This window comes from Hyperolius riggenbachi, chromosome 3, assembly GCF_040937935.1.
Source record: "Hyperolius riggenbachi isolate aHypRig1 chromosome 3, aHypRig1.pri, whole genome shotgun sequence".
In the NCBI taxonomy this organism is placed as follows: Eukaryota; Metazoa; Chordata; class Amphibia; order Anura; family Hyperoliidae; genus Hyperolius; species Hyperolius riggenbachi.
This window is the reverse complement of record NC_090648.1, coordinates 381,265,144-381,289,392: the sequence shown is the minus strand read 5'-3', so window position 1 is coordinate 381,289,392 and position 24,249 is coordinate 381,265,144. Positions and strand designations below refer to the sequence as shown.

The 24,249-nt window shown below is 42.1% G+C and overlaps 1 protein-coding gene across 2 annotated transcripts in view; it reads right to left on the bottom strand.

Moving 5' to 3' along the window:
* The window catches only part of LOC137564046 (zinc finger CCCH-type antiviral protein 1-like), a 78,044-nt gene that overhangs the window by 36,242 nt on the left and 17,553 nt on the right, over positions 1-24,249 (bottom strand). The window contains exons 1-3 of one of the 2 annotated variants that reach the window (XM_068277344.1): positions 21,940-22,596; positions 17,326-17,461; positions 9,730-10,072 (exon numbers count right to left, since the gene is read on the bottom strand). In XM_068277344.1, the coding sequence (XP_068133445.1) occupies positions 9,730-10,072; positions 17,326-17,461; positions 21,940-22,241 (781 nt within the window). In that variant the 5' untranslated portion in view covers positions 22,242-22,596. Of the gene's footprint in view, positions 1-9,729; positions 10,073-17,325; positions 17,462-21,939; positions 22,597-24,249 lie in introns of those variants that run through there. The other variant, XM_068277345.1, reaches the window with a different exon arrangement.

Here is a 24,249-nt window from a genome sequence, read left to right as displayed (position 1 = left end):
TGTATCCCACAGTAAGTGGCTGGTCATAAGAGTTAGTCCTGTGGAACACTCGCCTGGAGTGTCAGCCTTGCTCTTTGTTTGAAGATTAGCCTAGAGTAATTCCTGGGACTGCACTAGGCAGGTTTCCCTAGTGCAGTTAGGATTGCTTATCTGTTTTGGTTTGTCTGTTGCGATTGTCCTGTCCCAGCGGTGGTCGACAGGAAATCGTTCTGTGTGTCTGGGTGCTAACCGGAATAGCGGTTGTTACTGGTAGCCCCTTCTGATCTGTTTTCCTGGATCGCACCATCCTCTTGCGCTAGTGCTGTGGATCCTTCTGGTCTGCTACTCTGTACTTGGATCGCACTAGCATCTTGCGCTAGCGCTGTGGATCCTTCTGATCTGTCTTCCTGGATCGCACTAGCCTCTTGCGCTAGTGCTGTGAATCCTTCTGGTCTGCTACTCTGTACTTGGATCGCACTAGCATCTTGCGCTAGCGCTGTGGATCCTTCTGTTCTTATAACAATAAACTTGGAAACAGACTGCGCTAAAAACACACAATTTAATTAAACTTAGATCAGTTGATCAGTAAATTTTATGCTTGCATGCAATTAAAATCAGGTATAAATGTCCATAAAAACAAAGAGTATATTCATATAAACCCATTTGGGTAAATTGTGCAAAAAAGTGCAAAACTGTATATTAGTGTCACTGAATATTGAGATTCGTTGTACTGTTCATTTTTTAGATTACCGTACAGCACTCACTCAGGGGATGCCAAATTTTCAGAGGGAAACGAGAAGTGTAACAAAACAACAAAGACAGAAGAAAAACCCGCCAGACAAATTTCAGCAACAAAGGATAGAGCAATATATCAAAGAAAAAAGATTAGGTATAAACCAAGAGGGAGGAGGGGGAGGGGGCTATCCAAGATACAACAAGAAATAGAGAGTTCCACCGACATTGTTAGACCCATTGGGGAGGGGGGAGTTTTTAATTTGAGTCATAGGCCCATCTCCTTAATGGAACATGATATACTATCAAAGGGCTTAAAGTTTGCACCTGGTAGCAAGCTTAATAAATTTGAAGCATTCATAGGCATTAAGAAATTTATGAGGAAGCTATGTCTCAAAAAATATTTTATGAAGAAGGAAGATGCACCAACAGTTGAGAATCCTGAACAGATAGATGTATATAAGCATTCAGGGTTGAAATGCAAGTCCAAGTTCAACCCAGTTCAAGAAGCCAGTAAAGCAATGAATGCTTTTGAGACCTTAGTCTTGGAAGATATTACAAAACTTAGAACCCAATTCTCAGATAATTTATCCCATAAAGAAAGGCAAGCAATGAAAAAACTACAGACAGACAACACTATTGTTATCAGGCCAGCTGATAAGGGGGGGGGTGTAGTTCTACAAGATATAGAACAATATCACCGTGAAGCTACACGACAACTTCATAATGTGGACACATATTTACCATTACTGATGGACCCAACTCATAAGTTCCTAAAAAGGTTGAAGGCCATGTTGGAGGAAGCAAAATCAATAGGGATCATTAACGAAGATGAGTATGATTATTTGTATGAGGAAAACCCCAAAATCCCTGTATATTACCATCTTCCGAAAATACATAAAGGACTAACGGATCCACCGGGGAGACCGATCATATCTGGGATCGGCTCCATGACCTCGAACCTATCCCACTATGTTGACTTATATCTGCAAGAGCTGGTCCAGAACACCCCAAGTTATATCAAAGACACAGGCCATTTTTTAAGGGTACTTGATGATTACACTTGGGAAGATGGAGATTGGCTGTGCACGATCGATGTGAGCTCCCTGTATACTGTGATCCCCCATGGGAAGGGGATTGAAGCAGTCGAATTCTTTATGCAGGAGGCCCACGATTTGGAGGAAAATCAGATTCAATTTGTTTTAAGAAGTATATCTTTTATTTTACAGCATAATTACTTCAACTATGAGGGCCAATACTTCCTCCAGAGCACCGGGACGGCAATGGGGACGCGGTTCGCACCTTCCTTTGCGAGCCTCTATATGTCCCACTGGGAATTATTTCATTTGAACGGCCCGGGGGGCCCCGGGTCCGCCCTGGTGCTCTGGAGGAGATTTATAGATGATGCCTTTTTCGTATGGCGAGGGAGCAAGTCCAGCTTGGATGTATTCCTTGCATGGATTAATGATAATAGTTATAATCTGAAATTCACAAGTGAGTGCAGCCAGCAACAAATCCACTTTTTAGATTTGACTGTTTATAAAGAAGAAGGTCGCCTACTAACGAAAACATACTTGAAACCAGTGGACACCAATAGCTTTATTAATGTTGACAGTTGTCACCATTTTAGATGGCTCATGAACATTCCAGGTGGCCAATTCCTGAGATTGAGGAGGAACTGTTCCAAATTGACAGACTTCCAGGAGGAAGCAGAAATTTTACAGGAAAGATTAGAATCTAAGGGGTACTCCAAGGAATTGGTCACTGAAGCCAGAAAAAGGGCCATCAATACAGAGAGGAGCAAATTAGTACAAGCAAACGATAAACGATCTGATTTAACTAGTCTACAACCTAACTTAATAATGCAATATTCCTCTCAGGCACCCAAGGTTAGAAATATAGTGGGAAGGTATTGGCACTTATTGCGGGAGGATCCCTTACTCACTTCGATTATACCAGAGAACCCCAGAATGATTTTCAGGAAAACTAAAAATCTGGGTAATATATTAGCGCCCACTATAAAATCGACCAGAACCAGGAAAAGTGATGGATATTTTAAAAAATGCGGATTCTGCAGAGCATGTCGTGAGTCAAACACACCGGTGGAAAGGATACATGATGTTACATCAATGGTTAACAAGGAAACTTTCAAGATCAGAGATGTCACCAACTGTGACACAAAGGGGGTAATATATGTATTAACATGCCCCTGTTACAAACATTATGTGGGAAGAACCAAACGTGCTCTAAAAGAAAGACTTAGCGAGCACTGTACAAACATTATAAAAGGAAATAAAAAACATCCCCTTTCAGAACACTATAGGACAACGCACGGATGTTCCTTTAAGGGAACAAAATATTGCGGAATAGAGCAAGTTAATAGATCCTGGAGAGGCGGGGACTACTTGCGAGAAATGTCCAGACGAGAAACGATGTGGATATTTAACCTTAATTCTATGATACCCCATGGACTGAATAAAGATTTGGATCTTTACGCATTTGACTGAAGGCTGTGACAAGACGTATGGCTTAAACACTATAAGAGAGCCTCTGATTCCCCCATACAGCTCAGCTTTGAGAAAGGGAGGCGTTCCTCCCGAAACGTCAGCGGTGCTGTCAGTGTGACGTCACACACCAGAGGGGAAGGAGGCGGAGCCAGGCTACGCGGCTGCTAGCGCCGCAGAAAATTCACGGAAACGTCACCTCCAGCCAAGAGCTCCAACCCACACCACCCTCGCCAGAACGGGAGCCGGGCTAACCCAGCCCGACACAAGCAAGTGTCCAGACTCTCTCACCTAGCTGCCGGCCGGGGCTGGTGAGATTGAGCGGCTCCCCGCAGCAACACTCCACTACCGCTATACGGATCCGGAAGGGTGAGATGGTCAGGCACAGCTCAGTCAATGTAAACCTGTTTTATCCCACGTCTTGAAAGATCCAATTGCCGGTTTGATCTATAACTTCACTGATATATGATTTGATAACATCAGCTACAATTCATTTGGGGTTTTTTTCATATCAGATCCCATCATTACAACTACTGAGCATAATTAGATGCTGATTCAAACGGAAACCTAATTTGAAGAACAGTACAACGAATCTCAATATTCAGTGACACTAATATACAGTTTTGCACTTTTTTGCACAATTTACCCAAATGGGTTTATATGAATATACTCTTTGTTTTTATGGACATTTATACCTGATTTTAATTGCATGCAAGCATAAAATTTACTGATCAACTGATCTAAGTTTAATTAAATTGTGTGTTTTTAGCGCAGTCTGTTTCCAAGTTTATTGTTATATGATTATAAGGAAGTGGGGATCCCTTGTCAGACTAGCAGCATAGTGTTTATTTGGCGCAACACTAAATTAATTCTAATTAATTCTGATCCTTCTGTTCTGTCCTCCTGGATCGCACTAGCCACTTTCGCTAGTGCTGTGGATCCTATCTCTCGCTTGTTCATGTTTTCGTGTGTCTGTCTTGTCTGCTACGAACGCTTGCTGGAGGCTCGGTGAGGTAACCGTTAAGCAAGCGCTCGCGTCCTCTGTTTCATGTTTGTCTATCGGTGGTTAGTTAGGCGTGCTTGTCTCTGTTGTGCTTATCACGCGGGGACTGTGCATAAACGCGTGCACTGTTGCGAATGAGTGCGGTGTTCGCGTTTAGCTAGCGTTTGTTATTTTCCGTATCTCCTCATTGTATGATTTGCTGTGCCTTTGCTACTCTCGTGCTCTGCCTTGCTGTAGCCTTGTGTCACCTCTGGCAATCGCCTCTCTCGCGATTGCGTTCCTACTTCATATCTGTTGTTGTGTATGCACCGTCGCGGGTTGGCGACTAATTTGGTGCACACACATACAATCTGTCCCTTTGCTCACTCTCTTTCAGGGCTATCTTGCCCTGCGTTTCTTCCCTTCGTGCAATTCCTGTCTGGCGTGTGTGGCAGGGCAGAGGAGCTGTTCCTATGCACTCCACAGCTCCCCCTGTCGACAGGAATTTCCCTTTACAGGTGCATTGCACCTTTTGCTGGGTTCCCGCAAATTATACGCTTGTGGAGGATTTCCGCAGTGTCAGCGCACGTCTTGTGCGCTGATCACGGAGAGAATTCCACAATCGTTACAGTTTCCCTTTGCTCCTTACCAACTCCAGCTTCCAGGGCAGGGCTTGTATAGCTAAACGAAGGGTACATCAACCATTCTGAGCTACAGGAAGGTTTATGTTACATAACAAAAAACAGCTCTGCTTACACCTAGTCCCTCATGGTGGGTACACCCCATGCAAATTTTAGTTCAGATTCAATTTCCGATCAAGATAACACTCAGATCAGGATATCTTTTTCGATTGGAAGCAAATTGGACAGGCTGGAAATCATTAAAAATAATGGCTACATTGATTGAAAACACTTTCCTTTCGATCCAATTGGAAAAATGAGAAATCTGATCAGAATTTAGAAAAATCGCTTACGTGTGCATTCTAGCTCTCAGCCGATCAATGTCAGATTTTAACCACTTAATCATCATAAGCACACCATAACATAAATTATACATTTTATTCCATAGATGAGCAATTCGTGAAAGAACTAAGAACTGTTTCAAAGCTACAGCTGTTGGTGTTCTAGATGGATGGAGGATATGTGGCTCATTAATGTGGTCAGGTGTTATCACAGGAACCCTACCAAGCATCTAAATGTGTTGAGTCGGGTGGTGCTGGATGGAGGCACAGGGTACACACAAGTTAGCAGATACTGGGGGTATAGTGGGGATGCTCACTAAGACAACAAAAGATAGCCTATGCATTCATGTTATAAACACAGAGAAACGGAGAATAGCACAACTAGCTGCCTGTGGGCTAGCAAAGTGCTCTGTTGCTATGGAGGTGCAATTAGGCCAATGGCGCTGCGCATAGTGAGGCTGCATGGAAAGGGAAGGGTGAGTAGGCAAACAATGCGCTTGGCCTGTACTCAGCCCTGACTGTCCACCTTGGCTGAGAGCTATCTAGTGTGTGAATAAGGCTTAACTGGTAACCAGTCTGCATTCTGCTCCAGGTATTTATCCAATTGCTTCTTATTCTTCTGCGCCCTCCGTCAGGAAGAAGACTGAACCTATACAATTAGGCTTAACAAGACTAGCTGTAACAACAGAAGAACATAAATGCTGAATGAAGGCAAACCAATTTCTGTGTGTTCTGTGGAACAGTTGAACATCCTTCAAAAGTACCCAGTAAGGCTGGGCTTACAGTGAATCAGTTGTTGTCAGCTAAAATGCAACTGGAGCAACTGATAAGGTGGAATTTTCCATGTTTTCTTAATAGTCAGCTTACATCTATATATTATAACATAGATGTAAATTGACCCATAGGGGAACAAGGAAAATTCCTTGCCTCATTCTTTGACTTCCTTGCCACATTTATCCATTCATCTGTTTGTAAATGGCCACAAAAAGTGCATGAGATCTCAACCATCAGTACCATGGCATTGGGCAGATAGACATGACTTAGCACTGCATTATGAGGTACAAAATGTATGCATGTACATGTCATGACATGCGCACATATATATATATATATATATATATATATATATATATGTATATATATATATATATATATATATATATATATATGTTACGGCCAGAACCCGAAGTGTGGCCACTTCTAGTTCTGGCCGGCCACTTCGGGTTCTGGCCGGCCAATGTGCGAAGTGGCCGCAGCGCAGCGGCCAATGTTAGCTATGGAATGTTTCCTTTGATTATTAATGTAGTTTTCCGGCCGTCTCTGGCCGCAAATGTAGCAAAACAGTTAGTTCATTTAATTAAATGAAGCTGGCGGCAATGTAGAAGGATGAAGCCGCCCGGCTTCTGCTCCGCCTCCTCTCCTCCGCCCCTGCCTCTCTCTCCTCCCCGATACTGGCAGCGGGGGACATGCGTGTCCCTCTAGAGTCGTTCGTCGCGGCAGGCAATCCTGTCGTTCGTCCCTGCAGAGCGGGTGCCGGCAGAAGCAATGTCTGCAGCCTCCCCGCTCTGCTTTCCTGCCGCCACGAACGACTCTCGGGGACACACGTGTCCCCGCCGGCTGCCCGCAGAAGAGAGAGAGAGGCATGGGCGAAGGAGAGGAGGCGGAGCCGCCAGCTTCATTTAATTAAATGAACTAACTGTTTTGCTACATTTGCGGCCAGAGACGGCCGGAAAACTACATTAATAATCAATGGAAACATTCCATTTCTAACATTGGCCGCTGCGCTGCGGCCACTTTGCACATTGGCCGGCCAGAACCCGAAGTGGCCGGCCAGAACTAGAAGTGGCCACACTTCGGGTTCTGGCCGTAACATATATATATATATATATATATATATATATATATATATATATGTATATATATATATTAATGAATCCTAATACTGGTAAACATCTCAACATATTTATACTGTTTGGTGTTCACTTTCTATTTAAGTCATGTTTATCTGCATATCCACTACCTTTTTTTTACCTTGATTAAGGAAACCCACTGTGCTCTGAAACTGTTGATATTTCAGTAAATTACTCATCTGTGAAATAAAATGTTGGCTGATTTACATCTTGATAAGCTGGATGCATTTGAATATTTTTAACAATTTCAAAGGTATGCATCATGCCCTATATTGAATTAATAGTCAAAAGGTGGTATAGCAACTTACAGAACATTTGAGCTGGCCATAATGATTTTATAGGCTGGTGTTGTGATTTAATATGGACCCCTCATACTGTGGGACACTGAGAGAAATGTTGTGTAGAAGTATAATTGTTTTTTTGTTTTTAACTCTAGTCTATTTCTCTAAGCCTATTCATTTTCTTCTTTTATTTAGTTTCAAAAGTTTTTTTTATTGAAAATCAAGGCGATAACATAATAAAAGCAATGACTTGCCCGGTAAGAGGCTGATTTTCATAAGATAATAAGGTGCAAAAGATAACAAGAGATAACAATGTAACTCAACATAAAAGTACAATAAAGCAGAATTGTCACTATGGCCTCGATTCATCAAGACTTATTGAATTGGTGAACGACAGTTCGGTAAAATACCGAATTCGTTAAGTTGATTTCAGGATTCATCAAATTTATCTACAGCTGTTAGCAAGCATTCGGTAATAATTCGGTAATCATTCGTTGGTGATGCGTTAAAACGGAAGAAAGTGCAATTCATGAAAATGAAAGTGGGCGTGGTTTAGCGTTACATTTAGGATTAGTTATCTACTTCACTGCTCTGTCATTATTCCTGTCAGATCATTGCTGACAGAGAAGATGGAGCCATTTGAAGTGGTTATGCATCAGCTGAGAGTGATTCAAAGGCGCAGAAGGGCAAGAATAAGGTCTAGAACCATATCAATTTGCAAGAGAATGCATTTATTTGCTATAACAGGACATCTGCATTTCTCTTGAATCATCTTGTAAGAGAACACAGGCAGTGCCAGGGTTAACTAAATTGCTAGCTGCACTATATTTTTTCAGAAAAAGGCTCCTATCAAGCCGCAGCTGGCGAAATTGTGGGATTGTCCCAAGCCACTTCCAGAATCCTGGTCCAGGTGTTAAGCCCTATTCAGAATGTTGCTACGTAGTGTTCAAATGACTGCCTTTTACCCACAATTCCATGGGAATCTTATGGCCTTGTGTTAAATTACCATTTTTTTTTACTGTAAAATGGAAATATCGACACGTTACCGAATAGTTATCTTTGTATATTTTATCGAATTCACACCGAATGCAGAAAAACCTTGATGAATACAACTAGAAATCGATAAACTTCGAATTCGGTAATTTACCAAACTGGAAAACGTTATCTCAAAGACAATGATGAATCGAGGCCATATGTTCTTTAGTTTAAGATAACAGGTTTGATTTATGCTGTTAATTAGTCATGGGATCAGGGACTCCATCATTCAATAAAACTATCATCAAACAGAAAGGACCATAGGGCGAAGGCCTGGATTGTTTGTAGGGACTAGCCAAGGCTGCCAAGTTCTAGTGAAGGTGTCTAGCGAGTCGTTGACTATGGCTAATAATCTTTCTGAGATCATTATATCTTTGATTATGATTTTAGTGAGATCTAAAGAGAGAGCAAGCTGTTGTGATTGGCGAGCTATGTGGAGGCTGGCAGCCTTGGCAATATGTTGTTGTAGACTATGGGCAGGAAACTTCCAACCTTTAGGTTTATCACCCAGTAGCAATGACATGGGGTCTGGGGCGTAAGTGACTTCCAAAGCTGATCCTATGAGGGCAGAGATCTCAGACCAGAACCGTTTAACTTTAGGGCAGAACCACCATATATTTGCTAGAGAGCCTTCTTGGCCACAATTACGGAAGCAAAGGTTTCATTTTCTTCTTTTGGTTGTTTTTCTTAAAGCAGTAGGATCAGCCATACTATTCCAGGGGGAAAAAACACATATATAAGTAGATAAATACATGATCTACTTACATAGCACATGTATTGTACTGTCCACGTTTTGATTTCAATGAACGTTATATAGTAAATGACGAGAATTCTGTTCCTGGTGGGGGCCATGTCTTTTGCCCACAGTAAAGGCTAACTTGTGATGTCATTTCTGCCCTTTACTTTTTTTCTTGTCTCCTCCAATCGCTGAGTCACCTCAGCCTTGCTTGTAAACACAAGTGATTAGGGGATCAGGTTTCAGATAAGCAGATAGCAGGGAAATAAAGGGAAGAGGAGGAATATATTATAGATAAAAAGAACCCCCAGCATGCAATTCTTTGGCACCGACTACTAAAGAGCCAGTGCTCCTAAGGTATATGATAACTCCAAATCATAACAGCAGAAAAGTTTTGAAAATTTTGAATGCAGGATTAGCATCTTTATCACTTAATACACTCAGACCAGTTGCTGTTAAAATTTCATTTTTATGGTGACGATACCGCTTTAAGCTACATTGGGATTGTGATAAATGGCTAATTCCCATTCCAAAACACTTGAAAAGGGTTCTTCTCTAATTAATTTTTACTAATTGGATATAATGAAATTGGTATTAGTAAATTGGTACCTTTTCTTTGCCTTTGCCAGTTGTTAGAACCATTCCTGTATCTGTTTCTTTGTTGTCCTCCTCTTTTGCCCCGTGTCTTTTTGGCCCCCTTGGCATCTCCCTTTCTAGATCTGTTCTGTGCCTCCATCCTCTCATTGTGGTTTAACATACAGAGCATCTGAAAATTTTGAATAGCCTCCGCACTCAACCATTGGCAGCTAAGCAGTGATATGGATTCCACGAGGTCGTGCGATTTTTTACAGAAGCGGTTTTTGCATTCCCCCCGTAAAAAGAAGCCACACACATGAAGGCGTGAACAGTCCCCTCCAAGATCACACTGGTCGTAATTGTACTTCTTGCAGTGCTGTAGAGGTAAAGAAGGTAAGAAGACGTAAAGACAAGGTCATTGCAATTGCTGCAATTCTATTACATACAATAGGGCTTCCACTTGACTTTTTTTCTCTTCTTAATACTTTTCAGCTACCGTTCTGAAAAAAGAATGCATAGGTTTAAAGTGTATGGACAGGTACCAACATGTTTATATTTCTAGGTCTCCCACCCACAATAAGTGTAGCTGCAACAACACTTGATCTGAAGCATGGACTCATGTACCAGAGGGAGTAGGGTCACCCCCTTGGCCTCCCATTGTTACATATATAGTTACATCCCCGAACCAAAGTGTTCCAGAACTAGTAAATCTGATACAATATCTGATCTATTTAAAATGACCAAATCAAGCAGAGCATTTATCCCGGGTAATTTAACTAGCATTTGAGTCGACATTACAATTGCCTTGTAACGTCAATAAAAAAATATGTAACTTTTACTAAAGTATTACCCATTTAACGTTGGGGTAATTGAAACCATTCATAACTATGACCCCATTATTGCTTGCAGCTCTTTTAATCTACTGCAGTAATTGTACTTCCTCAACGTCATTTATATATTCTGGCTTATAGCACATCACAATAATCAATTGCCATTCCTCACTTCTATAATATATATTTACTTATAGGGCTAGTTCACAGTGCTCAGTTACATTGCAGAATAATTCTGCATGTCATCTCACTGCCCATACATTTGTATGGTCCTATGTCCAGTCTCCATTGCAATTCACACTCATTATAATGTGTGCGTTATGCAACTGAACACGGTGAATCCAGCCATATGGGTTCTACACTGTTACAGTTTTCAGCCATTTATCAACCCTTTAGTGTCTGATCTGTAATTTCAAAACACACTGCATCCCTTCAAATTTACCATCCAGTCATAGCTATAGACCATTTATGCCTTTGTTATTCCAACACTATCCATCTGTATTTCTAATTAGCAAATCAAGTTCGTAAATTTTATTTGTAATGCTTATGTTACTTAGCACACGTTAGGTTTTCCTTACTTTGGCCTCAATTCACTAAGCTTTATCAAACACTTTATCAAACGTTTGATAATTTACGTCATGGGTAAAATTTTATTTTGAATTCACTAAGGTGTTATATATTTATCGAATGTTTTATCAATAAAATGTTCAATAACTCTATAACACCTTAGTGAATTCAAAATTAGATTTTACCCATGAGGTAAATTATCAAACGTTTGGTAAAGTGTTTGATAAAGCTTAGTGAATTGAGGCCAAACAGTTAGGAAAAACAAACAGATAATAAGGCAACGTTGCACCCTCCCCCTCCCTCCCACCTACCCCAATGACACACCCAACCCAAACTCTTCTTTCCTAAGCCCCTTTTGCCCTTCAGGTCAAGCACGTGGCACTGACATTTTTGAAAACACCATCTTGGAAGTTCTTGATTTCAATTTATCTCATAATTTCATTAAATATTTTTTAGGACTCAACTATCTCTCAACTATTGATTTAATCAAGAACAATTTGTTTTTTCTTGTAAACTTCTGAACAGTTATTTCTAGGTAAGTTGAAGAAAGACTTGAAAGCAAGGAAATAGCTGGTGAAAGGCCTGCTGACCCAGTAACTTACCTCGCATCATCTATGAAGAAGCTCTGTTCCACTGTATGCACAGGACTAGGAAACATTTGTGTCTGAATTTTGATTTATTTAGGTAAAAGTCACTAGATTCTGTACAACCTGTACATCCAGTTGTTGTCAACTTGCTAAGATAGTATCATACTACATACTCTTTCAATATAGAAAGTTCTGGCAGCTCACATATGTTCTATATCCACTGTTTGTTTTGCACTTCAAAAAGAGGAAAGAAAAATAATTGCAATATATATATATATATATATATATATATATATATATATATACTACAATGCAACTGGAGCAACTGCAACTGATAAGGAGGAATTTTCCATGTTTACTTAAGGGTCAGCTTACATCTGTATATTATAACATAGATGTAAATTGACCCATCATCCTTGCCTCATTCCTTGACTTCCTTACCTCATTTATCTATTCATCTGTTTGTAAATGGCCACAAAAAGTGCATGAGATCTCAGCCATCAGTACCATGGGGCAGATGGAGAAGCTCTGCATTATGACAAGACTTAGCACTGAATTATGAGGTACAAAATGTATGCATACACATTTCATGGCATGCATATATATTGTGATAACGTTCATTATTTTCTGTAATATACTGATAAACATTAGACTTTCATATATTTTAGATTCATTACACACAACTGAAGTAGTTCAAGCGTTTTATTGTTTTTCTTATTGATGATTTTGGCATACAGCTCGTGAAAACCCAAATTTCCTATCTCAAAAAATTAGCATATTTCATCCGACCAATAAAAGAAAAGTGTTTTTAAAACAAAAAAAGTCAACCTTCAAATAATTATGTTCAGTTATGCACTCAATACTTGGTCATAGTTACATAGTTACATAGTTATTTTGGTTGAAAAAAGACATACGTCCATCGAGTTCAACCAGTACAAAGTACAACTCCAGCCCGTCCCCCACATACCCCTGTTGATCTAGAGGAAGGCAAAAAAAACCCCACCAGGCATGGTCCAATTAGCCCCAAATGGGAAAAATTCCTTCCTGACTCCAGATGGCAATCAGATAAAATCCCTGGATCAACATCATTAGGCATAATCTAGTAATTGTAGCCATGGATGTCTTTCAACACAAGGAAAGCATCTAAGCCCCCTTTAAATGCAGGTATAGAGTTTGCCATAACGGTCGAGAATCCTTTTGCAGAAATGACTGCTTCAATGCGGCGTGGCATGGAGGCAATCAGCCTGTGGCACTGCTCAGGTGTTATGGAGGCCCAGGATGCTTCAATAGCGGCCTTAAGCTCATCCAGAGTGTTGGGTCTTGCGTCTCTCAACTTTCTCTTCACAATATCCCACAGATTCTCTATGAGGTTCAGGTCAGGAGAGTTGGCAGGCCAATTGAGCACAGTAATACCATGGTCAGTAAACCATTTACCAGTGGTTTTGGCACTGTGAGCAGGTGCCAGGTCGTGCTAAAAATGAAATCTTCATCTCCATAAAGCTTTTCAGCAGATGGAAGCATGAACCCACTTTTGAACCAGAAACAGCGGCAGAAGCGCCTGACCTGGGCTACAGAGAAGCAGCACTGGACTGTTGCTCAGTGGTCCAAAGTACTTTTTTCGGATGAAAGCAACTTTTACATGTCATTCGGAAATCAAGGTGTCAGAGTCTGGAGAAAGACTGGGGAGAGGGAAATGCCAAAATTCCTGAAGTCCAGTATCAAGTACCCACAGTCAGTGATGGTCTGGGGTTCCTTATCAGCTGCTGGTGTTGGTCCACTGTGTTTTATCAAGGGCAGGGTCAATGCAGCTAGCTATCAGGAGATTTTGGAGCACTTCATGCTTCCATCTGCTGAAAAGCTTTATGGAGATGAAGATTTCATTTTTCAGCACGACCTGGCACCTGCTCACAGTGCCAAAACCGCTGGTAAATGGTTTACTGACCATGGTATTACTGTGCTCAATTGGCCTGCCAACTCTCCTGACCTGAACCCCATAGAGAATCTGTGGGATATTGTGAAGAGAAAGTTGAGAGACGCAAAACCCAACACTCTGGATGAGCTTAAGGCCGCTATTGAAGCATCCTGGGCCTCCATAACACCTGAGCAGTGCCACAGGCTGATTGCCTCCATGCCACGCCGCATTGAACCAGTCATTTCTGCAAAAGGATTCCCGACCAAGTATTGAGTGCATAACTGAACATAATTATTTGAAGGTTGACTTTTTTTGTTTTAAAAACACTTTTCTTTTATTGGTAAGATGAAATATGCAAATTTTTTGAGATAGGAAATTTGGGTTTTCATGAGCTGTATGCCAAAATCATCAATAAGAAAAACAATAAAAGACTTGAACTACTTCAGCAGTGTGTAATGAATCTAAAATATATGAAAGTCTAATGTTTATCAGTACATTACAAAAAATAATGAACTTTATCACAATATGCTAATTTTTTGAGAAGATCCTGTATATATATATATATATATATATATATATATATATATATATATATATATATATATATATATATAGTAATTCATCCTAATACTGGTAAACATCTCAACATATTTATACTGTTTGGTGCCTGTATGAAAGAAATAATTACTGAAATTACAAATCTGCAGACACCTTAGGGGTCATTCACAGCGTGATTGTTGGGCAGTTGTTCCCCCTACTGGCTGCTAGCCACGAGCGACATTCGGGCGCAATTAATATGCAGCCAAATGGCAGCATTTGTAACACCACATGTGTCACTGCTTGACATGTGGTGGTGTTGTCTGGCGACAAAAAAACTATCCATATCATGTCTGAGCACAGCCATGCTCAGATGTGACTCCATGGGGTGGCCGCCTGTTCACTGCAAGTACCAAGCTCTAGCAAGTGCCAGGCCAGTACATAGAAGCAGTTGACAATGAATTCACCGCCTTCAGCCTCCCATGTGAAAGTGGCCTTACATCGGTATGTTGCTGTAGGACCCTTTAATGTGGTTTATTTGGCTTTGTGAGGTTGTATACTTGAGAAACTAATTGTGAGATTTTATACTTGCAGTGTTTACACTATAGGTAATAGTCTGTCTTTGCTGAATACACATTGGTGCAAGGTTAACGGGGTTAGTGTCAGTTCTGTGTTAAACATGTATGAACTGTCTTTGCTGGAGTGCATATTGCAGACCTACTTTTTATAACTAAGGTATTAAAGTATTTTATTTCCTCTAACATTATTCTTTTAAAAAATTCTCTGAAAGAGATTTGCTTAACTTAGGATGAACACTGTGTCTACGTATGTGCACTAAAACCACCTGGTGCCAAAACTGATTAGGCAAGATTACAGAATGTATTCTTAAAATAGACAAAACCCGGCACTAGATGCTGAGAGGGGTGTGGGTATAAATCTGAACTTGTGCCCAAAAGAGGTGTTCGCTCCAGAGGACCAGTAGTCAATCTGTAAAGTGAAGAGACCATGGAGGCACCAAGTCGACCATAAACTGGCACCTTTGTTGAATGCTGGGTACAAACATGGAGATACAGCAGTGGGGGTAATAAGGCCTGACAGCCATTTCACTTAAAAGGCAAAACGACTGACATGCCTTATTACACCCACTGCTGTATCCACATGTTTGTACTCAGCGTTGAATAAAGGTGCCCATTTATGGGTGACTTAGTACCTCCATTGCCTCTTCACTTTACAAGATTACAGAACTGTTGGGCAATTATAGCATCTTCTGCTCAGCACTAAGGACATTTCAGTGTAGCTGCATTTAAAGAGACTCCGTAACAAAAATTGCATCCTGTTTTTTTATCATCCTACACGTTCCAAAAGCTATTCTAATGTGTTCTGGCTTACTCTTACTGCAGCACTTTCTACTAACACAGTCTCTGTAATAAATCAATGTATCTTTCCCCTGTCAGACTTGTCGGCCTGTGTCTGGAAGGCTGCCAAGTTCCTCAGTGTTGTGGTTCTGCTATGAACTCCCCTTTATGCACACTGCCTGTGTGTTATTTAGGATTAGAGCAGCTTCTCTCTTCTCTCTCTTATCTTTTACAAGCTGGATAAATCGTCCTCTGAGCTGGCTGGGCTTTCACATACTGAGGAATTACAAACAAGGGCAAAGCTGTTTGCAGGAAGAAAAGAGCAGCCTGAAACTTCAGTGCATGGGGGAAAGAAACACACAAATGATCTCTTGAGATTCAAAAGGAAGGCTGTATACAGCCTGCTTGTGTATGGATGTATTTTCTATGTGTGGACATACTGTACATCAACCTACTTCCTGTTTTGGTGGCCATTTTGTTTGTTTACAAACAAACTTTTAAAAACTGTTTTTAACCACTTTTAATGCGGCGAGGAGCGGCGAAATTGTGACAGAGGGTAATAGGAGATGTCCCCTAACGCACTGGTATGTTTACTTTTGAGCGATTTTAACAATACAGATTCTCTTTAATGCCATATTCAAATCAGCTTAAGGGCTGGTTCAGACGGACGCTTGCGGAGCGTTTACCGCAAGCGTTCGGAACGTCGCGGTAAACGCTCCCATTCAAGTTAATGGGAGCTTTTACACCGAGCTTTTGCATGCTTTTACCCGAACGCGGCGTTCGGGTCCCGATTTTCGCGAGCGTTCAGGCTGCCCCTGGAAGCGACATGTTGCTTCCAGGGAGCGGCCAACCGCGACGGCTAATGTTCCCCTAGAGGAAGAAAAAAACGCGACCGCATCACGACGCGACCGAAGGCTACTGAAAGCCTGACCGCGCAGCCGCCGCAACGCCCCCAGATGCGACGCCATGCAGACGTCCGTCTGAACCAGCCCTTACACTGAATCAAACTCTATGGCTATCATTCATAAAGCATTTCCGCATGCGGAAATGCTTAAAACAGCTGAATTTACCGAGCACTTAGGAAAGTGTTTATTCATAAAGGCTGTTACCGCATGAAAAGCTGACATTCTGGAGCAGAGCGATAAATTACCACCTTGTGCGGTGATTATGTTAACAAATGTCACCATAAATCAATTCATAAAGATTAGAGCAAGCGGTGTCAGCACAAAGATTACTGCACCCTTTGAAGTAGCAATAACCATGGGAGAACAGCTTAGTTAATGAGACAGACCTCCCAAGCAGCAGCTGCAGAGAGAGAAGAGCAGACAAGGCATTCCGGAATACCAAGGCTGTGTTTTTTTAACCCCTTGGGTACCTGTTTTCAGATATATTTCACATCAGAAAGCCTGTCATGTGTAACATTTTTTTGAAGTTCTTCTAAGCTGCCAATTAAATAGATTGTTTAGAAAGACTAATAGACAGATTCAGTGCAAACAGAGGCAGTTTTTAAACAATGCAGGTGTAAAGGGATGCTGGGGCTGTCTCTTCTATAGTAAGCTGTCTCTGGAGGAGAAAATGTATCAACTTGGCAGCTTCTCATGTTACACGAACATACCGGCAGCCTACCGCCTGCCTAGTTCAGGGAGAATACCGAACTTGTATCGCAACTGTAAAAATTTTTATGAATAGGCACACAGAAGTCTAAACTACGGAATGCGGTATTTTCCCGCACAGATTTTTTTTTTAACGCACTGCTTTTATGAATGATAGCCTATGAGTCATGATGGCACAATAGCATGAGTAATAAGACACCTGCACAAATCATCTGGCCCTGGACTCACTTCCGGAAGCAGCTCAATGTCATTCTGGAACAGCAGAACTTTGACCTCTTTCTCATCTAGTCCACTCAGTTCATTGGATTTTAACACAATCCGGTTGTGGTCAGATAGAACATTGTGGGAGAATCGGCAGCGGGGCCTGGAATAAGAAGAGTGGGAACGTGCAGTGAAATCTAATTCAGTATAAGCTCATGTGATACACTTGAAATTATAATTCTAAGGGGAATTATTGAAAATCACCATAACCCCTAGAGCACTCTAGCCAATTCCATGCAGAATGATCACTGTCCATGTGGATCTCAATGATTAAAAAAAAGGAAAATGTTGACATTCTCCTACCTCTGTAGTCATTTAGGTAGCAGTAGCTGAGTGTACAAATGCTCGTAAATGTGTAGAAACATTAGATTTTACTCACATAAGATGATATTTTGTGATTATGTTGAGTGAAAATCTAGCATTAGTAGATGAAGATGCTGATGATATGTTTTGTGACCTGCCATGCTAATTTACTTACAGCTGACTGTTTTATCCTCTTAATAGGGTGCCTTCCACTCATTCTCTTATATCGCTAAACATTCCTCTTTACCATAGTGCTTGGATTCACCTTCCTTATACTCCAATATTCCTGACACATGGACACATAAGGGGGGGGGGGGGGGGGCTGCTCCAAGCAAAACCATGCCACCTCAACAAAGCCATGTTTGTGTCACCTTTTATCCCCCTTTGTGCCACCTTCAGTCCCCCATGCCACCTCTTCCCCCTGTGTGTCCTTCTTCCCCCCCCCTTCTGTCCCCATTCCTCCTTCTGTCCCCCTTTGTGTCTCCTAAGTCTCCTTGTGCCATCTTCAGTCCCCCTGTGTGTCCCTCATTGTGACTCCTTCTGGACCCTGTGCCTCCTTCTGTCTCCCATTGTGCCTCCTTATGTCCCCATTTGTACCTCCATCTGTCCCCTTGTGCTTCCTCCTGATCCCCTGTGCCTGCTTCTGTCCCCATTCCTCTTACTGTCCCCCTGCGCCTCCTTCTGTCCCCCATTGTGTCTCCTTCTGTCCCCCTTTGTGCCTCCTTTCATTCCCCTTTTGTGTCTTCTTCAGTTCCCCTGTGCCTCCTTCAGTCCCCCTCTGCTACCAGTGCCCTCCTGTGCATCCCTCTGTCCCACTGTGCCTCCTTCTGTCCCCCCCCCTTCTGTCCCCATTTGTGCTTCCTTCTTTCCCTCTCTGTGCCTCCTACAGTACTCCTGTTACCACTGCCCTCCTGTTAATTCCTCTTTCTTACTGTGCCTCATTTTGTCCCCTTGTACCTCCTTCTGTCCTCATTTGTGCCTTCTTCTATCTCCCTTCGTGCATCCTTCTGTCCCACTTTGCAACTCCTTCTGGGCCCTGTGCTGCCTTTTGTCCCTATGTGCCCCTTTCTGTCCCCTTGTGCATCCTCCTGCCCCTCTGTGCCTCCTTCTGTCCACTTGTGCTTCCTTGTGTCCCACTTTGTGCCTCCCCACTGGAGTCCAGCGCTGTGTCTGTACGGCCATCCAGTCTGTCTTCAGCGCACTCTAGTACTGGCACCTCACTCTCCTCATGTCAAGTGTAATCTCTCTACACGGGATAAGAGATGTTAGGCACTAAGGCGAGTGGTGATGGGACAGGCGGAAGTATAGCACTAGACTCCAGTGCAGAGATGATAGCACAGCTTCTGCTGTGCTATATTCTGCATTTACACATGCAGGGGGGTTGCACGAGTGGGGTGTACAATGAAATTTGACAGGAACAGCGGATTGTTTGCATCTTAGGGACGCCCTGTACATAGGGACTCCTTCCACCATGTACAGGCACGTGGTTTAAATTCTCTAGTGTGTGGTTGTTTTTCTTTTTTGAGGAGCTGAGGGGGGGGGGGGGGGGGGGGGGTTACACAGGACTTCTAGGCTAGGGTGTCAAAAAGGCTAGTAATGCTAGAAACAGCCCTGTTTTTACCACGAGTAAAAAAAAAGTAATTACCTGCTCTACCAGGCTATAGCTCCTCAGGAGGTTTGCTCAGAGATTTACGAGCTTGAACAGCTGCATCACAAGTTCCAGTTGAGTTGCTGGGGCCCCATTGTGGCTTGAACCAGCCATATACAAGTACAAATAGAAAGCTTCTGAATGCATACATAATAATTTCCTTTGCTAATAAACCCCTAAATAACTGTTCCAACCAATTAACTTCAGAAGTCACAAAATTAGTTGAATAAGCTAGACTTGTGTTCAGTATATGAGTCACATATTGTCACGTGGCACCTGGGTAAACAGACCAGTTCTGAAAGTCCCTTGACTCTGCAACACCACTAAACAAGCAACATGAAGACCAAAGAGCACTCCAACAGGTCAGAGATAAATTCTGTAGCAGTACAGATCTAGGTTGTGTTATTAAAATAATTCCCAATATTTGAGTATACCACAGAGCAACATTAATTCAATTTTTTTTTAAATGGATAGAATATGGCACTATTACATACCTGGCAAGAGAAGGCTGCCAGCCAAGACTCACAGACTGGGGAAGAAGGACATTAAAGGAATACTGTAGGGGGGTCGGGGAAAATGAGTTGAACTTACCCGGGGCTTCTAATGGTCCCCCACAGACATCCTGTGCCCGCGCAGCCACTCACCGATGCTCCGGCCCCCGCCTCCAGTTCACTTCTGGAATTTCTGACTTTAAAGTCAGAAAACCACTGCGCCTGCGTTGCTGTGTCCTCGATCCCGCTGATGTCATCAAGAGCGCACAGCGCAGACCCAGTATGGTCTGTGTCTGCGCAGTACACTCCTGGTGACATCAGCGGGAGCGAGGACACGGCAACGCAGGCGCAGTGGTTTTCTGACTTTAAAGTCAGAAATTCCAGAAGTGAACCGGAGGCAGGGCCGGATCATTGGGGAGTGGCTGCACCAACACAGGATGTCTGCGGGGGACCATTAGAAGCCCCGGGTATGTTCAGCTCATTTTCCCCCGACCCCCCTACAGTATCCCTTTAAAGATGAAAAAGTACACCAATTCAAATACTAAAGGAGCTGCAAAGAGCCACAGCAGACATGGGGGCACCTATCTATAGGACCCCTTGCAGCAATACACTCTACAGAGTGGGGTTATATGGAAGCCTGGCCAGAAAAAAAAATTAATGGCTAAACAAAACCCCCAAAAATTGGAAAACATATGTAGAATTTGCACAAGAGCATGTGGCAAACTGCTCACATATAGAAGAATGTTTTCTGGTCAGTAGAGACTAAAACAAAACTTTTGTTGCTGTTTAAATTCCATATGTGGTACAAACCCAACATCATCCTGACAACTCCCACACTGAAGCATGGTAGTGGCAATATCATATTCGATGTTTTTCATCAGCAGGGACTAAATTTAAATTGGTTGATACTAAGGGAAAACAAAAGTCTTGAATGGCATAGTCAAAGTACAGAACCTAATACAACTGGGAATCAGTGGCATGACTTGAAGATTGCTGTACAAAAAAACCAAAAACAGACACCACCTGATTTTATGGCGTTAAACCATTTGTGTTTTGAGGAACTTGCAAAAATCCAAGTGGCCAGGTGTGCCTAAAAGATTTGTCCCAAGAGATGAAAGGGGGCCACAGACGCACCATAACATTTTTTTACATTTATTTTCAATTCAAGATTTATAATCATTTTTTTTCTAATTAATCTAATCATTTGAAAAATCTGACCAATATACCTAATGTGTGATCAATTTTTCCCCAGTTATGAAAAAAAAATGATTGAAAACTTTGAAAAAATTGCTTGCAAAATTACGAAAGTGTTAATTTACCACACATCATACAATCTTACAAAAAAAAAAAAAAAATTGATCAGAAATTTCTGCCACTCTTGTTCAAGAAAAATAAAATCAAATCAAAAATCCAATCGGAATTTATACTTAAAAAAAGTTTCAGTTTTTTGTAGAAACAAATGATTTTATTGAATTGCTGTAAAATCGAATAATTTTATTGTAACGTGTGAGGCCAACTTTAGAGCTATAATACAGATAATTACTTTAGGGTAAATACATATGCACACTCAAGCGGATTTCAAGCTGAATAGCCTTTTCATAGCAGGACAAAGTGCTGTGTTTAACTGTTTCAATGATGTTCTGCTGCAAAAACATTTCTGAGATAGTAGCTTTAAAGCTGTTAGGAATCTTTTAGCGCAGTAGTAGAAATGCTGACTTTCAGACTACTTGAATAACTGAAAACGGGGAATGTAAATAAAATATTTGCTTCAATATTTTCATTTTCTAAAGTGTTCCTCTGTCATCTCTTAGAAAGTTGGTAGGTAACCTAACTCTAATGGTGCCCAGACATGGTACAATTTTTTTCATCCAATCTTACCATTTCTATGTAATATAAGGGAACTGCCTAAATTATCGTTTCAGTATATTCACTTAATTTACCCTTATACTACAAAGAAATGGTAAGATTGGATGAAAAAAATTGTACCATGTATGGGCACCATAATACCTGTACACACACTCAGGCTTTCTATTTATCACAATACCCCTAGACTCATATTTCTTGCCCCAATACCCCCCCCCCCCCCCCCCTGCCTTTTCTGACACTGTATTCACAGAGTCCCCCTTAGCCTGTACTTACCTCCTGTTGGGGGGACACTGGTTCCTCAGGTAGTGGCGGCAAATATGTAGCTTTAAGCATTCCTCCTGCTGTGCCCCGCATCTCTCTGGGTCACCCTTTAGGTATCGGGCACAGATCCTCAGGGAGCTCTGGGCCAGGACCAGCTGGGCACTCTGCGGGAATCGCTGTGACTCATCCTGCAAGATCTGCTGGATCTGTTCTGCAGGGATGCTCAGTAGATCAGCCAATTGGTCCTTCTTCAGCCCTCCCCCATGTGAGCACAGCAGCTTGGTCAGGTACAAGGTTACAGAAGGATCTGACATGGTCCTGTGAGAAGATTGCTGCACTAAGCCAGCCTAATACTTCTCCATGCTCTGCTGTGCTGTGTTTCAGAGTTCCTAGTCAGGCAGCAGAGGGTGGAACAACTGCATCATCACAAGAAAGAATGGAAACCGAAACTCTTGCTGTAAAAACTTAACCCTTTATGCTTTTATCCCACTGCATGAAAGCATGACTATTGCAGAAAAGACTGTGCACAGCTGTATTATTATGATATTATGCATTTATATATTGGTAAAATATTTTCCAGAGTTATTTACAGAGGCCGCCAAAGAATTCACATCACCGACCGTCTCTCGGTATGGCTCACAAGCCATACAAGCCAACAGTCTTTGGCCAGTTTTCAGTGGAAACAATCAGTCCACTTTTTACATTCTAGGAAGGAAAACAAAGTAAGAAAATGAACCGCATGCAAACACTGACATATTATTATTAACTTTTTGCACTAATGAAATACATGCATACAGCAGCCTGTACAATAAACAGTAATAATAAACATTTTAAAGAGGCACTGTAGTGACATATAGTAGAATGCAGCAAATTATTCAGGATACCCACTTTTATGGTATTTTTCCAGGTTTCAGCATCAGAAACATTGGTTGCTATATATTGGTATGTAACCCAGAGATGGATTAAGATGTAATGGGGCCCTAGGGAAGGAAGTAGATTTGGGGCCCCATTGTGGTCTTTTTGGTAAGCTGAAGTGGAGAGAGATTAGAGAAGGTGGCTGGTGGGCCCCTTGACACGCACTAGGCCCCAGGCACCTGCCTAGGTTGCCTGGTGGATGATCCTGCTCTGATGCAGCCCCACCCTCTTATTGATGCTTAGCCTAAGCTGTCTAGCTATGGAATTCTCCTCCCACAGTTTTCTGGGAGACAAGGGGCCTGATTCACAAAGCGGTGCTAACAGTTAGCACGCTGGTGAAAAGCCCTTTATCACGCCTAAACTCAGTTTAGGCATGATAAGTTTAGGTGTGATAAGTTTAGGTGTGATAAGTTTAGGCATGATAAGTTTAGGTGTGATAAGTTTAGGCATGATAAGTTTAAGCACCAACTGCGTTAGCACCGCAGTGCACAGCTGATCAAAAGTTTTGCGCTAGCAAAGTCTGGTGCACTTCGTATAGAATTTAATGGCGCTGCTTTGCGTGCGGGACTTTGCACGCTATCTACACTTATCTAAACTTAGCATGCCTAAACTTATCACACCTAAACTTATCACGTCTAAACTGGCTTTTCACCAGTGTGGTGCAAAGGTTATCATGCCTAAAGTCTTTTAGGTGTGATAACTGAGTTATCACCGCTTTGTGAATCGGGCCCAAGGTCTTATTTTCAATGGCTTCAAAATTCTCAGAAGCAAACATTTTGCAGGGCTGTCCCTGACAGGACTAAAGACGTCACCACCTGTGAATGTAAATCAGGATAAGGGAAGCTTTTAATACAGGCAAACACTGGCTAAATAATTTATAAAACAATATTGTACAAAAAAACCCCAACAACTTTATTTTCACTACAGCTTCTCTTTAAAACGAGTTGAGAGCAGTGATTTTAACCACTTCAGGACAACAGGCTTACACCCCCCTAGTAACCAGGCCATTTTTCACAACACAGGGCTGTGCAGCTTTGTCGGCTTACTGCACAGCCCTACAACTAAGCACAAAAATGAATCTTACTTCCTTTTATTGTCCTTAAAGGGGTTCTCCGGTACCTTAAAAAAAGAAGAAGCTAAAACTAACACTTACCCACGGCTTCTATCGGCCCCCTGCAGCTGTAATGTCCCGCGCCGTCCTCCCCGATGCTCCGTTCCCCGCCGCCGGTAATCTGCTAATTATTCGTCTAACTAGACGAACAGAACTGTGGCGTGCTCATTCCCGCGTGCGTCAGCGGGAGCTTAGTGCGCAGGTGCAATACAAGAGAACTTCTTACTGTGCCAGCACAGTAAGCACCTGCTGATGCGCGCGGGACCGAGCACGTGCATGGCCACGGCCGCGCAGCC